General features: G+C 44.5%; 2 protein-coding genes and 1 long non-coding RNA gene across 4 annotated transcripts; all 3 read left to right on the forward strand.

Moving 5' to 3' along the window:
- The first annotated feature begins 9,684 nt into the window (after positions 1–9,684).
- Positions 9,685–12,651, forward strand: LOC124674947 (vacuolar protein sorting-associated protein 27-like). Of its 2 annotated transcripts, none has more exons than XM_047210999.1 (10): positions 9,685–9,818; positions 9,951–10,007; positions 10,141–10,211; positions 10,326–10,530; positions 10,598–10,701; positions 10,847–10,922; positions 11,050–11,109; positions 11,175–11,225; positions 11,650–11,728; positions 12,311–12,651. In XM_047210999.1, the coding sequence occupies exons 1-10, from the start codon at positions 9,741–9,743 to the stop codon at positions 12,400–12,402; spliced, it is 873 nt and encodes a 290-aa protein (XP_047066955.1). In that variant the 5' UTR covers positions 9,685–9,740; the 3' UTR covers positions 12,403–12,651. The 2 variants fall into 2 exon arrangements, with proteins under 2 accessions (XP_047066955.1, XP_047066956.1); XM_047211000.1 differs by having other exon boundaries at positions 9,686–9,818; positions 10,601–10,701.
- Positions 12,652–13,671: 1,020 nt separating this feature from the next.
- LOC124673582 lies at positions 13,672–14,926 on the forward strand (the record flags this gene model as incomplete). Its single annotated transcript, XM_047209630.1, has 3 exons — positions 13,672–13,992; positions 14,325–14,691; positions 14,796–14,926. Coding segments are annotated over exons 1-3 (534 nt in total), but the record flags the coding sequence as incomplete, so codon positions are not given.
- A 6-nt stretch (positions 14,927–14,932) lies between these two features.
- On the forward strand, positions 14,933–15,428 carry LOC124676456. Its single transcript, XR_006993636.1, has 2 exons — positions 14,933–14,975; positions 15,121–15,428. It is a non-coding gene; the product is annotated as an uncharacterized LOC124676456 (long non-coding RNA).
- Positions 15,429–15,815: the final 387 nt, after the last annotated feature.

A 15,815-nucleotide genomic window follows, 5' to 3' on the forward strand; every position in this document is an offset into this window, starting at 1 on the left:
CATGCTTGGCCTCAAGGCTTAGTCTTTGATTCAACCAGATTTGTGAGGGTTTTATATTGTCTAAATGCATGACCTTTTTATTTTTCTCTTATTTGAATTGTCTGCTTAAGATCATCATTTGTTCCTACATTATTTGTTTCTGCATTTCATACAGATTTGGATTTTAAATCTGAACTGCTTCAGCCATTTTAACAAATATCCATAGGTCGCTTTTGCATTTTTCCTGCTATGTTGACTGATGAAATCTTAAGAATTGCAAGTGCCCGGTGATTACAGTGTTCATGGCAATGATGTTAACCCAGGATTCTGTGGTCTTGTCTTGTTTATACTATTCAAAATTTATGTTGTACAAAGTGAAGCTATTCTGGCTCGCCTTTGATCAGTCTTCTCCTTGTAACTCCTTAATTTTCTTGATGATGTTCTACCCAATGAGGGTCTTCTCCTTGTAACTCCTTAATTTTCTTGATGTTCTACCCAATGAGGAAACCCATATGAGCGAGGCCTCAACTCCTCAACCCTCAGTATTTGGTTTAACCAGGTTTCCTATGGTTTATATTGTCTAAACGCAGAACATTTTTAATGTGCCCTCATCCGGATACTCTATAGATTGCCATTTTGTTCATGCAGATTTGCTGTCTACATCATACAGATTTGGATTTCAAATCTGACCCGTTTTATACTGCCTTCACTCCTGAAACCTCTGCAAGTGTGAGAAGATTACGTGTGTGCTCACTTTTCTTGCCACCCTGTTCTGGTCATTCACATGGAAATCTGAAGGTTTTGTTTTCCTTCACTGAAGTGCAGTAATGCTCGTCATCAAGAAACCAGACCATGGAAAGTCTGAATGGAATTTGAAGATCAACATGGAGTGTTCTCATGATTCCTATCATCCTATGCGGCTATGCCTACCTTGAAGCTGCTAAGAATATCGACTTGTTTTCCAGAATTTGGGAAGCAAAAGGAATGCGTGCGTTGATTATTTGGAAACCTAAAGGTTTTGTTTTCCTCCCTTTGAAGTGAAGCAATGCCCGTCATCAAGAAACCTGAGCATGAAAAGTCTGAATTGAATTTGAAGATCAGCATCGAGAGTTCTCATGAGTCATCACTCCTATGCCTTTTGACCTTCGAAGCTACTAAGAATCTGCTCTTGAAACTCTATCACGATAGGCTGATTGATTTGTTTGCCAGAAATTGAGAAAGGCAGCTAACCAAAAGGAATGCATGCCTTGATTTTTTTCCCCTGCTGAAGTAACTGCCCTACCCTTGTAAAACAATATCCATTGAAGAGTTCAAATCACTTGCAAGTTTGCTGAAATTATGTGCGTTATTATTGCTCCATTAGTTGACTTGATTGATGCTTGTTGCTCGTTTCCTAATACAGAGCAAGAGTCAGAGGAGAACACGGGAGGTGCAATCTTGGCCGTAGGTAGACCACGAATCGATGGTCGCAAACCGCCCAGCAACACACTGTTCCCCATCCGTGCTCGCGCATCTGAAATCAAGCAATAATTCTCTCGTCATCGCGACTCCCAAATTCACCATCTCCCTCGGCTCAGGTCGGCGAGGCGAACCGCCAAAGCTCAGGTTCGCCGCCAGTCCCGCGGAGGAGGCCATGGAGGCGCCGCCGCCGTTCCAGGAGTCCGCCAACTGCGATGTCTGCGGCTGCACCTTCTCCACCTTCCGCCGCCGCGTACGCATCCACTCCCCTCGCATCCGTGTCGATACTTCCCAGTTTGGCTGCTGCGAATCGCACCGTAGATTGCAGGCTGCTCTGTTTAACCAGACTGAGATTGCTCTTATTCTCATGGATAGTGGAGCAAATATTCAACGCAAAAATGGTCAAAGTTGGTTTTGTTACAATCTGAAGGTGTTTTGCCATGGAATGAATGGCATACATTGTCAAATACTGTATATCGATATGTTGCTGAAGTTGATTAACCTTCATTAAGCACAAAAATTCCTTTTATTTGTTCATCATATTTCCATCCGGACTACCATTTCCACTCAGTTTATGTTGATACTGTCAAATTTCTCTTTATGCTCATATATCCGTTCAGTTTAAAGCAAAATAGCAGTTAGCATGAAGAAAAGGGGGGGACAGTTATTTGAATTGCAACTGCTCCTTGGTGGTCTAGATGTTTTTATTGCTTTTGTAGTCACTTAACTTATGTACAAGTTGTGGTAGAAGAAAAGTCTATATCTATGGGCTTTTCCAATCAGCCTTGTAAAGTTAGAACTTGGTTAGTAGCATATCCAGTGTTTTAGCCTCTAGAAGCAGATAAACTTGGTTAGCAGCATATCCAAACATCAGCACTTGAAAATGATACTTTAATCATCAATGCTGCTTTGCTTAAATGACAATGATAGTGTTGATGACGATCATGAACTTTTTTATCAGGGGAAACTGCTTTGGACTGCGCTCTATCCATGCTGCAATACAAAATGCGGCAGAGGAGGAAGAGCTTGCTGTGTCACAAAGGGCTGTGTGAGAGGAGACAGCATTTGGGCCTTTTCTGCTAGCTGCTCTAATCTCCATATGTCAAAAGATGGTTTTCTGCTTCTGATTGGTTACGTACAAATAAAACCATTTGACAGACTGAAAGCTCATTGCAAAGCTCATTGCTGGGGTACGCTGTTTCATTTCGGGATGGCACGATCATCATGTATTAATGTCGCAATGTTAGAGGTGGTTGTTCTTTGTATCCCTGAATAATAAGTTATTTCTGGCCAATCTCACATTTTATTCGCGTGTTCATGTTTGGATATAGTGATTTCTCCCTATGTTCAAAAGTGAAATTATGTTCCTGACAGTTGATATGGTGTGAAACATAGTGTTGGCCAATTTTTTTTTTTTTTGTTCCACAAGTCTTGTCTTAGTTTGAGTTCAAAAACCACGACAAGAGTCATGACACGGAGGGAGTACTTGAATACGAGCACGCATATACCGTTTGTGTTTAAAGCTTTGGTATAGATTCGCTGGCCATGTGAAGACGCATATCTCTACCAAAAATTGGGTAGTAGATCCAAACGGGATCCCGTGAAGTGTCCTACTCTAACATTGAGTCTCCGACAAGTGGGACCCATCCTATATGTGACCCACATGCTAGTCAGCTAAAGTCAAGAAATTGCAGGCATTCCAACTTCAAAGGATGAGGAGTGGAGCTCAACCAGGTATTTAATTACAAATCGACAACCCTCTCTACCAGAGTCCCATATCAGATGCTCTGATCTCAGATTCCCTTTCTAAGCATACATAAGTGAGTGGCCAGTGGAAGAAGAAGTCACAATGGAGATGTGGATTCAAGTTTATCACGAAAGAGCCTTAATCAAAAAAATCTTCAGCTGCAGGGTGTGCTCTCAACTCTTACAACAAACTATATACGAGGTTACAAATTTCTTCAGTATTTTTCTCTATCAATGTCACACAATGTGCATGCAAACTATCTTATTTTAGCGACACCTCTAAGCGCAAATCAACGGCTTCAATTAATTCGAAGGTGCATTGACGGGAGGGCTGTAGAACTGAGTGAAAAAAATCGAATTCGAAATCTCATATATTATAAAAATATATAAAAACATGTATATACATAGATAGATAGAGGTATAAATATAGATATAGATTAACCCAAAAAAGAAGGGGACGAGGGAAATTTACACAGCATATACTTCCCTCGCGCGCCTAAACTTTCGAACGAGCGCCCAATATTTTCAACGCTCGTCTTTAATCCAGCAGCCAGCCCACCTTCTTCTCTAGACACCTCCTTCGGCGTCGTGTTCTTCTCTAGACACACCGGTGAGATGAATCGGAGCCGCGCACCAAAACTTCTCCACGCTATCCGTCAGCCGCGTTAGCCGGCCAGCTGCCTGAGTGGCGCCGTTCTTATGCGGCCGCACCGGCGGGCGCGGTCAGCTAGTAGATCCTCACGGTATACATGTTCTCTTCGAGGCCGGGCAAGTAGGACTCATTATCGCTCAATCGAAGTCAGTCGCTCAGCCCTTACAATTTCGCTAGTTCGCTTGAATCAATCGGTTGATATTATTTTCCTCTTGATGTGTTTATTTGATATTGTTTTCCGCTTCACCTATTTGTGCGAATTCGTTGGTACTGTACTGTATACCATTGCCAATATATGTAGTCGTCGCTTGGGGCCGGGTGTCTATGGACATGTTTGTAATCTTATTACTTTTGGGTTCTTTGCACTGCTAATACATCGGTAGAATTACGGCCAAAAAGAAGAAAGAATGTGTTGCTATTGTATTGCTTTCGATAAACCTGTTTGCCCCCCAAGCATTTACAGAACCCGTAAAAAAATCAAGAATGAAATGGCTCTCATTGTTTATTATAAGGCAAAGAGGAAATCATATCATGACTTACCATCGTGAGTAGAACTTTTTAGATAGATTTTGTTGTTTGGGATCTATGATCCTTTTAGTTGTTGCTCTCCAACAAATTTTTGTACATATTTTTCCCTCTTTTTTATTAGAGTGAATTCCACTTTTTACCCCCTATTTTGACCTTTTGACACTAATTACCCTATTTAGTAAATTTTCATCGAAATTACCCCATTTAGCCAAACTTGTGCCAATTTTCACCCCTTCTAAATTTTTTGTGAGCACCTTAACCGTTAGTCCTGGCTGCAGGATTAGGCAATTTTTCTTCTTGTGTGTTTCCTTTGCGATTATTTTCTGGATCTGGAGGGACTATTATATGGGGTTTTATCTTCATTTGTATGCATGCGGGGTGCTTAGATGTAGTATTGTGGTTACTTTGGCTGAGTGCACCTTGCCGTGCTTGAGAAAAACTCTAGTGTCATGACCTGGTGATGGCATTGAGAAAAGCACAAGTAACTTCCTCCGTTGATCAGCTCACAACTGTGCTTATCAGGTTCTCTGCCAACCTTCGGAACCTGTCTTTAGCCGTATCAGCTCGTTTTTTTTTAGATCTATTAGCTCGGTTTATAGGGACCGCATATGCCCTGCTTCTGCAATTCCACAATCTACTTCCATATGATGTAATTGTACGACCGGGCCACTGTCCTAGAAGGCTTCCGTACTAGGATCTCCCGCTAACAACAGGCTGCCGCCTCGACTCGTGTCTTTCATCTAGCGCGCCACGAGTTCGCCTTGTCTTGGTGCCCAATGCCGCACACCACGATGGTATGGATGCAAGATCTCATTCATTGCTCTGAAGCCTGAACTTTTATCCTAGGAGAACATGGAGGCAGAGCCGTAGGGGCAGGACGAAAATATTCTGGATATAGACGTGTTTCTTCTTCTTCTTCTTCTTCTTCTTGATTTGTGTTAGAAATTCGTGTTGGCTGAATTTGATCATGCCGATGGTTTGTTATACAAATTCGTGCTGGCCTAATTTTCTGTAGTGTACTCTAGAATTTTCTATGTAACTACACTTAAACTCTATCAATATATCAGTTAGTATTGAGATATGTTTTTTTTTGCGAATAGTATTGAGATATATTTATGCTCATTCACTTTGATACCTATACAATGGTCTACCAATTGTCTAATTATAAAATGTACATAACATATAAAAGAAGATAGTATGCCTAGATCACACATACTAAAAATATATTGATGATTTTTCTACTATTTTAGTTTCTAAGAATTGGAGGGGAAATAAATTTTGGTATTTTTTTAGATGGCCCAAATTTGTTTACATAAACAATCAAAGTTTTAGTTGTGCACTAAATGTCTGCACTAATGGACATCAGAACTGTACAAAGTATAGTAACTTACTTTAATATTCAAACTTATAAACCTAAGACAATAAACTAGAAACATGTATAAGATTTTAGTATAAATATGCTTGAAAGTGCGAAGCACATTAGTGATTGATAGGCTTATCCACAAGTGGTCTGAGCTCTCTAAGGTTGGGCTTTGGCTATTCCTTGCCATATTGGAGAGCTAGGGATGGGACTCGAGAACGATGATCTTCTCTGTTTTATCAAGGGCGAGTCTTCCTTCGGTGCCTTGAAGTTAAGCTTGGGTTGAGAATAGGTTATTCTGGATCTATACGATGAAAATGGTGTTTTCGGTCTGAAAAAGTTGTTGGGACAATACCTTATCCTACTGAAATAGGAGGAAGAGCCAGTCATGTGTTGTATAATGAGGAAAAGGTGTTGCTTGCTTTTCTGTCTGCTGAAGACACCAAGGCGAGGAGGTTAACTAGTCTTTTAGATTAGAAGGTTTGTATGAAGACCAGAAGATCAAGTATGACCGGTCTTGTAGATTAGAACATTCTTTTGCTTGATGACATGAAGGTGATGAGGCCACCGAAGGCTGATGTTTGGAACGGCAGCTAGCTGTAGGCTAGTCCTGAATGTAATGCAATTTGCTTCAAATGTCTACTTGAGAGAATCTTTTTATATTGCCGCAGAGTTAATTTCCATCTCTTGTGCATATTTGGATTTTAATTCTCGAGTAACTTCTAGCGTGTTTTAAAAAGAATATAGCGAAGGCACCCAACAGAAATTCTGATTGGTTTGTGACCCAATGAGAAAACTCATGCAGTGCAAGTGTCGTATGACATTACTAGGCGTCAAGGCTTGGTTTATGATATGAACAGGTTTCCGAGGGCTTGTATTGTTTAGATGCAAGACCTTTTTACTGCATGGAATTTTCTACTTGTGAGCTTAATTTATTCTTACACAAGATTTGTATTTTAAATCTGTACTGCTTTCTACTGCTAATTTTTTACTTTCACTTTGGTTTATTTTTCCACATGCATGAACATATGCTCTGGGAGCCACATTGCATTCCCGTGGCTTCTTGTGCATTTATATCCCTCCTTTGTCCACCGGTGAGACCTTAAAAAGTGCAGCTGTTGTAACTGAACTTCTATCTTTTAAATGAAATGAAATGCAGCGGTTTTTGTTTTTTCTTGAAAAAAAAATGGACATGTCAATTATATCACCACATGTTCGATATGGTGTTATCTTTTTTATTATTATTCAACATTTGTTTGCATTTTTACATGTTTTTTTGTATAATTTGAAGCTACTTCTAGCTTGCTTTTGACCTTGTTCTACCCAATGATGAAATTCATGCATTGCAAGTGCCGTATGACATACCTGGCCGCAAGGCTTGGTCTTCGATTCAACCAGATTTTTGAGGGTTTTATTGTCTAAATGCAAGACCTTTTAATTTGCTCTTATTTGAATTGTCTACTTGAGATCATCATTTGTTTCTACCTTATTTATTTCTGCATTTCATACTGATTTGGATTTTAAATCTAAACTGCTTTGCTCATTTTAACGAATATCCATAGGTGGTTTATGCATTTTTTTTCCAACTATGATGACTATGAAACCTTGAGAACTGCAAGTGCCTGATGATTACAGTGCCATGCCACTGATGTTAAGGCAGGATTATGTGGTCTTGTCTTATTTATACTATTTGAATTTATGTTCTATAAAGTGAAGCTATTCTGGCTTGTCTTTGATCAGTGTTCTCCTTGTAACTCCTTGGTTTTCTTGATGATGTTCTGCCCAATGAGGAAACCCATATGACGATTGATGAGGCCTCAATGGTCAGACTTTGATTTAACCAGGTTTCCTACGGCTTATTTTCAAAACGCAGGACAGATTTGCTGTCTACCTCATAATATAGATTTGAATTTTAAATCTGACCCGTTTTGTACTGCCTTCACTCCTGAAACCTTATAATAACTGCAAGTGAGATGATTATGCGTGGGCTCACTTGTTCTTGTCACTCACTTGGAAACAAGAAGGTTTTGTTTTCCTTCCCTGAAGTGCAGTAATGCTCGTCATCAAGAAAGCCGAACATGAAAAGTCTGAATGGAATTTGAAAATCAGCATGGAGGGCTCTCATGATTCCTATCATCCTATGCCTACCTTCGAAGCTGTGAGACTCTTGAAACTTTATCACCATCGGCTGATTGATTTGTTTCCCAGAATATGGGAACAAAAGGAATGCGGGCTTTGGGGCATCTCCAACGCGGCGACCCAAACGGACACGCTGGGCCATCCGTTTTGGGCCGTTTGGGTGGCCGAGCGGACACCCGGACAGCGGCCCGCGTCCGCGTGTCCGTTTGGGTCGCACGCTGCGCCCAACGCGCGGACGCAGCGCATATTCAAAGAAAAACAAAAAAAATTAAAATGCAAATATACACCAAATTTGATTAAGCATATGCCCTATTTTGGGCAAATTTGTACATAGCCCTATTTTGGGCAAAATAACTAACAAAAGAAGCCCTCTATATGGGCTTTAAAATTTAAAACAAATTAAAAACCCTAAGCTAGGGTTTGGTCGACGACGGTGGCCGCCGGTGCGCCGCCTAGTCCCTGTGGGCGTCGTCGGCGTCGACGTCGACGACGTCCCCGGGCGGCGAGGCACTGTTGTGGCTCGACCGCGCCGGGGACTCCGGCCACGGAGACCACAGGGCCTCCTCCCAGGCGGAGTGGGGGTCCGGAGCCGCTCGCTGCTCCGCCGCAGCAGCACGGAGTTGCGCCTCCCCTCCTCCACGCGGCGCCTCCCCTCCTCCGCGTGGTGCCTGGCCTCCTGCCGCTGCTGCTCCTCGCGGCGAAGCCTGGCCTCCTCGCGCCGCCGCATCTCATCCACCTCCCGGCGGGGCTGGGCGAACAACTCCCAGGCCTCGGTGTCCTCGACCGCCTGCCGAGCCTCCTCCTCCATCACGGAGGTGCGAAGGGCCGCTTGGAGTTGCGGCCACTTCGCTTCCTCCTCCGCCGCCGATATCATCAGAGCGGCGCGGAGGTCGGGGTCCTCCTTCGAGATACTCCGGCTTGGGCTGCAGCAGCAGCAGCAGCGCCGGTTGCGCCAATGCCGCGCCACCACGGGCGGCCTCTCCGATGTGGAGGCCGCCGCGGTTTCCTCCGGCCCGCAGCGCCGGCGGAGGACGGCGGCCGGCCGCCTGGCCTCCTCATCGTTGGCTCCGGGAGCGAACCGTCGCTTCGGGGCCATGGCGGCGGTTGCGCTCGGGGAGTGGACAGTGGAGTGGGGAGTGGACTGGAGGGACAGATCCCCTCCAGTCCACATTTAATAAGCCTCCCCGGTCACCGATAGGTGGGCCCAAGGGAGACGAGCAGGCCTGAGGCCGGACGCGCCGCATGCCATCCGCGGCCACGCAAACCTAGCCCAGATTTGGGCCGGGTTTGCGTCGTTCCGGACGCCGCGGTCATCCGTATTTGTTGTGCGGCGCCGCGTTGGGCCGCGTTTTTATCCGGCTGGACCCATCTCGCGTCTGGACGCGCGGACGCGGGATGGGTCGCCGCGTTGGAGATGCCCTTACTATTTGTCCCTGCTGAATTAAATGCACTTGTAAAAACATTGCAATTATTAATCGTCGAAGAGCTCGAATCACTTGTATGCTGTGAGATGTTAAATGCCAGACTTCATGTTCTGAATGAGTTGAAACTTAAGAGCTGAAGTTAGTCTGCTGAAATTATTAGTTGACTTGATTGATACTTGTTGCTTGTTTCCTAAACGGAGCAAGAGTCAGAGGAGAACACGGGAGGTGCAATCTTGGCCGTAGGTAGACCACGAATCGACGGCCCCAAACCTTCCAGCAACACACTGTTCCCCATCCGTGCTCGCGCATCTGAAATCAAGCAATAATTCTCTCGTCGTCGTCGGCGACTCCCAAATTCACCATCTCCCTCGGCTCAGATCGGCGAGGCGAAAGCTCCTCGGATCGATCGATCGATCCGATCTCAGGTTCGCCGCCAGTCCCGCCGGAGCAGGCCATGGAGACGCCGCCGCCGTTCCAGGAGTCCGCCAACTGCGACGTCTGCGGCTGCACCTTCTCCACCTTCCGCCGCCGCGTACGCATCCACTCCCTCCCACATCCGTGTCGATACTTCTCGGTTTGGCTGCTGTGGGTCGCACCGTAGATCGGCTGGCAGCGGCGGGAACACCGTGCCTCTGATTTTCTGACGAATTTTACGCTGTTGCAGCACCACTGCCGCTGCTGCGGGAGGACGCTCTGCCACGAGCACTCTTCGTACCACATGGTAGGAAACCCAAACCTGAGCAAGCTTCTGTGTAGGAATCATGTTTATACTCTACCTACGGAAGCTCCTGGGGCTGGGGAGTTGGGATTGTGAAGCTTAATTGATTCAACTCTGTTGCTTCGACTGGTTGCAGGCCCTGCCTCAGTACGGGATATACACGGACGCCAGGGTCTGCTACGAGTGCTTCAACAAATCCTCCTCCAGGTACCAATCCCGGTTGCTTGAATCTGATTGCATGGTCACTTCCACTTATGTTTAGTTTGGATATAAGTAGAATTCTTGGCTGTATAATTAATGCTTTCCTGTGTAATGTTGCAGACGTGGTGGAGTTGATAAAGCGGGTTCGCCCGAGAGCGTTTCGAGTGCTGCAGACTCCTTTTCAGGGCTGAACTTGGATAAAGATGATGCTTCGTCGCCCATGAAAAATTCTGCGGCTCAGAGTGCAGCTGCCGTTATTGAGTGCAAATGCGGGATGCCTTTGTGCATATGCGAGGCACCAAAGCCAGAACCCGCGCCTGTAAAGGTAGACGACAGTTCGATCCATTTAATCGATTGTGCTAGGACTGCGCCAACCTAATTGTTCTATGCAGCAGAATATCGTCGCCGCTTCGTCAACTGCCCAACCAAACCCAAAGCCGAAAAAACCAGAACCAAGCACGAAGAAGGCTGCAGCTACTTCCAGCAGCAATTCAAGGTTCGTTGAACTATGTTATCAACTTTCATCATCTTACCGTCACAAACCTTACTCTTTTGTATAGGAAGATTACATATATGCATTACTAACAAATGTTCTTGTGACCCATCTTCTCATCTTATTGCGTGCCTCACTGCTTTTCCAGCTCATTCTTAAATCTTGGCCTGATGAGCAACGATATCAATGATAAGACTCCGTCTGACTATGAAGTTACTGGAGAGGTGAGCCTAGAAACAGCTCAGTACTTCTCCTTATATATTTCCTTATTTGACCCATCTGGTACATGTCATATTTCTGCCCTGGCAATCTTGGAGTCTTCTGTTTAAATACAGTCTTTATTCCTTTTAGGGATTGAGAGAAGCAATTAAAGGCGGGGATATTAAAGCTGTGAAGAAACTTCTTAGCCAGGTAGCTATTCTATCTTTTCTCTTGTTTTATCTTTGTCGACTTGATTCTTATAATTAAATTGGCAGGGAGTAGATTCTAACTACTGCGACAAGCAAGGATTTACTCTGCTACATTTGGTATGTCTTATTTTTTACTGACTCCCCTCTGATCAACTTATATTCATACATCACTCTACCATTTGAGTAACCGTTTGCTTATAGTGAATAGTCTTACATGGGTTGAAACATTTGCAATGTAAAGGCCACAGCACCCATGCATTAGTATGATAATATACAGCACATGCGGATACACTTGACTGGATCAGTTTGTCTCCCCTGGAATTGGTGCTTATGTATGCACCAGATGCAGATACTATATTATTTTCTGCAATTTAATAATACCTATGCATATATCAACATGATTACTCGTCCTCATCATTTATAAATAGCTTATTAGTTCTTATCCTTTATTCTACCACACAAGATTGTTTTGTTTGGCAGTTAGATATAAAAATAGTAACAAATCTCCGTCTAATAAAGATCTGCCTATGAACAATTGCAGGCTGCTCTATTTAACCAGACTGAGATTGCTCTTATTCTCATGGACAGTGGAGCAAATATTCAACGCAAAAATGGTCAAGGTTGGTTATTGTTACAATCTGAATGCGTTTTGCCATGGAATGGATGGCATACATTATCAAATACTGTACATAGATGTGTCGCTGAAGTCTATTAACCTTCATTAAGCACAAAAGTTTCTATTTGTTCAACATATTTCCATCCGGACTACCATTTCCACTCAGTTTATGTTGATACTGTCAAATGCTCCTTCTACTTTATATATCCGTGCAGTTTAAAGCAAAATAGCAGCTAGCATGAAAAAAAGGGGGCACAGTTATTTGAATTGCAACTACTCCTTGGTGGTTTAGATGTTTTTATTGCTTTTGTAGTCACTTAACTTATATACAAGTTGTTGTAGGAGAAAAGCCTATATCTATGGGCTTTTCCAATCAGCCTTGTAAATTTAGAACTTGATTAGTAGCATATCCAGTGTTTTAGCCTCTAGAAGCAGATAAACTAAAGTATACACATCAGCACTTAACATGCAGAGGAATGTTTGCTGTAGATTGCTTCTTCTAAAAATGATACTTTAACCATCAATGCTGCTATGCTCAAATGACACTGGTGATAAAGTTGATGACGTTGGTGAACTTTTTGGGCAGGGGAAACTGCCTTGGATTGTGCTCCACCCATGCTGCAATACAAAATGCGGCAGAGGATGGAAGAGCTTGCTGCGTCACAAAGGGTTGAGTGAGGAAGACATCATTTGGGCCTTTTTCTGCTAGCTGCTCTCCTCCCCATATGTCAAAAGATGGTTTTCTGCTTCTGAATGATTGATTACAAATAAACCATTTGTCGGACTGGAAGCTCATTGCTGGGGTACGGTGTTTCATTCGGGATCACACCATCATCATGTATTAAGGTCGCAATGTCAGAGGCGGTTGTTCTTTGTACCCTTGAATAATAAGTTTATTTATGGCCAATCTCACATTTTCTTCGCGTATTCATGTTTGGATATAGTGATCTCTCCCTATGTTCAAAAGTGAATGACAGTTCCTGACATTGATATGGTGAGAAACATAGTGTTGGCCAATGTTTTTTTTTTTCCGTTCCACAAGTCTGGTCTTGGTTTCAGTTCAAAAACCACGACAAGAGTCATGGGACGGAGGGGGTACTTGAATACGAGCAGGCATATACCGTTTGTGTTTAAAGCTTTGGTCTAGATACGTACGGATGTTGCGTTTTAGTGTGTAGGTTTATTTTTTTTTGGAAAAAAGATTACAAAGGACGTAGTATGTTACAATGAACTTTTTATATACTTGATTGATACTAAAAGATGATGACTTGTTGATACAGTTTTCACGTAGTGATTGAAATAGTTTTTCCCGGGAGGTGGTCGAGTCCATGTTTTGTGAACTGTCGTATCTGAGTATCTGTGTTTGCGTTATACTACCAGTAGTTGGCAGTGGCTCGAAGAAAAACTGTATGTCAGACCCTGTCCTTGTCACCTCGCACCCCTGGCCATGCTATGTGAAGTCAGCGCTCATCACGGCCTCGTCAGTGCCGCCGCGGCAACACGCGCAGATCTTTTGTTGCCGGCGGAAATATCTGGCACGCTGGGTCTTATCCATCTTCACCGATCTCTTCTCTCTGACCCAATGCAGCTCCATTGTGTTGTTTCTTTTTGTTGGAAAGCAGCTTCATTCTGCTAACTGCCAAGGACAGCGACCACTGAACTCGTCGGCGACCGCGACAGCCGAAGACGACGGTGACTTGGATGAATGAATCATGGATGCAATCGGATGTGTAACAGGCTAGCAGCCGATCGTCCCGTAAAGCAATCACCCAAACAAAAGATGCATCAAAACTTTGTTACCAGTACAAGGTGCGACGTCACGGCAGCCACCAGCACGTCCAAGCCCAAACCTTAGTATTGCCGAGCAGGAAATATCGTACCTCTATACCATATAAAGAACTGCAAACAAAAAAACAAAGAACTGCAGTGTTTCTTTCTTAATGTCGTCGACAAGAAAATATCGCCGCCCTGCAAAATATCTTAGCAGCCAGCCAGCAATGTCGTGGAACCACCCGGATGAGAATAAAGAGGCCACGAGGTAGGCGGTGCGGCGAGTCTCCCCACACCCACCTGCCGCACGAGCGCGCGCGTGACGCGAGTAACAGCTTCCAGATATTTCACCACGTGGAAAAGCGACGCCACCAAGGATAAAAGATCGGCCGGTCGTTCGGCCGGAGCACGCCGGAGTCCAGTCGAAGCAGGCAAAGGCTAGGAGCGATAGCGAAGAAGACGATGGAGGCTCATCTGCGGGAGCTCGCGCGCTTGCCGGTAAGTACTCTCTTCTTCCTCGGCGAATACCTGAAGATTTGTTCGTCCGTTCCGTTGTGTATCTAATTTTGGCCATGTGTGCGTGTGTGGGCTAGCGTAGCAAGGTCTGTTTAATTTCGAGTTAGGAGAAAGTTGTGGATATTGCTCAAACAGAATAAAGAGTTGTGGGTTCGAACTTAAAACGAGTGGTCGAGTGCTGTGGGGCAGTAACCATACCAAACTAAGGATGACTTAGCATAGATGCCTTCTATGTTCTTCCTCAGCCATGCTTGTCTAGATTCCACACCACCAATTTTTCACCTCCGAATCATGAAGTTATTTCGTTCCTCCAGCAGGACCTTCTGGCGGTATGCTCTTCTGCTGGATGGACGGACCAGAAGCACATGCTCTACCTAAGCTTACTGCAGGAATCCTTTGTGAACCGATTACACGACCGTGAAACCAGCTTCGAGGGACTCTTCAGTCTGTCCCCAAGACCTTCTAGACCCAAGTCCTGCAGAAAGGTTGAGCAGATCAGACCACCCTGCTGTGAGGATGAGGAAGATGGAGAAGACCGTTCTACTACGTATGATGATGCATCAGACACCGAGACGGGACAAGAGTCCAGGTCCAGCTGCTCCCGAGCAAGCGCGACGAGCTGTGGAAAGTCGTCCGCATTCCATTCTGGCAAGCGCGAGCGTTCCCCTTCCAGGCCTGCAGGTACGTTGTATATGTGCAGGCAGTCAAGATATCTTGTTTGATACTGGATTTTGAGCACTTGAAATTTGGCAGTGATCACTAACTTGGGTGGGTGACATGACCAGATACTTGCAAGAGAACCACCTACTCGTGCGTTTCCTCAGAGGGGTCAGATCAAAATTTCACTGACGAGGACGTCGAGGATACGAACTGGATTGGAGAATCCAGACGACGTCGCGGCAACAAGAGACTCAAGTCTCCCGACGATCGATACGATGAATGTTGGTCGATCAAGTGAGAGAGAGGTTTGTATTCAGTACTACCTTTTAGTCGCACCAGTCATATTATTGCTGTCTAATAGAAATGTTGTTCACCTTTCTAATAATATAGTTGGCCAAACTCATTTTTCAGAATAGTTGGCCTGACTTCTTTACATTACTTTGTGTGTAGGCGTTGCGTCCATGAAGGAAGAACTACAGCAAGTGGGCTGCCTCAGTGCAAGAGAAGAGGGCACCGATGGCCGTGACGTCTCATTGGAAGTGGATGCCGGATTATTGGATGCAGCGCCTGGGTCATCCTCCAAAAGGATAATTCACACCAACAATGAAATGTTCGGACTAACAATGTGTACGTGCTTAGTGCTTTACTCACCCGAGTAGGATCACCATGAGCTGTAGAATAGGCATCAAGACTCTAGTAAGTAGTAACCCACATGTAGAACGAGCATTATCAATTCCGAGGAAGAGTTCTACCGTCTATAGTCCCTCCACCTCTACGACAAAGGACGACTTCTTCAACGAGCTTTGAGGGTTAAAACCCTTGGGAGGGGTCAAATGGGTGGCCCTCGGATACTTCAATCAAATCCACCGGGGACGTAAAAAGAACAAAGCCAATGTCAGCCGTAGCCGTATAAATTGCTTCCGGTCCGCCTTGCAAGATTGCGAGTTTAAAGAGATTCCTATCTCCAAAATCGCAGGTTCACTTGGAGCAATGAAAGGCTCAACCTCACCCTTTGCGAACTTGACGCCTTCTTTTACAACTTCGAATGGGACCTTGCCTTCGATTCTCATGTCCTCTTCGCCCTTTCGTTCTCCCTCTCGGACCATTGCTCGTTGCTTCTGGCTGATGATAGGGAACCTTGTTGC

This window comes from Lolium rigidum, chromosome 7, assembly GCF_022539505.1.
Source record: "Lolium rigidum isolate FL_2022 chromosome 7, APGP_CSIRO_Lrig_0.1, whole genome shotgun sequence".
NCBI classification, from domain to species: domain Eukaryota; kingdom Viridiplantae; phylum Streptophyta; class Magnoliopsida; order Poales; family Poaceae; genus Lolium; species Lolium rigidum.

Bases quoted from the DNA above. Each gene is read 5' to 3' on its own strand.
- LOC124674947 (XM_047210999.1), top strand. From the start codon at position 9,741: ATGGAGACGCCGCCGCCGTTCCAGGAGTCCGCCAACTGCGACGTCTGC. The intron at 10,212-10,325 runs GTACCAATCCCG...GTAATGTTGCAG, and splicing joins TTCAACAAATCCTCCTCCAG to ACGTGGTGGAGTTGATAAAG. The intron at 11,226-11,649 runs GTATGTCTTATT...GAACAATTGCAG, and splicing joins GATTTACTCTGCTACATTTG to GCTGCTCTATTTAACCAGAC.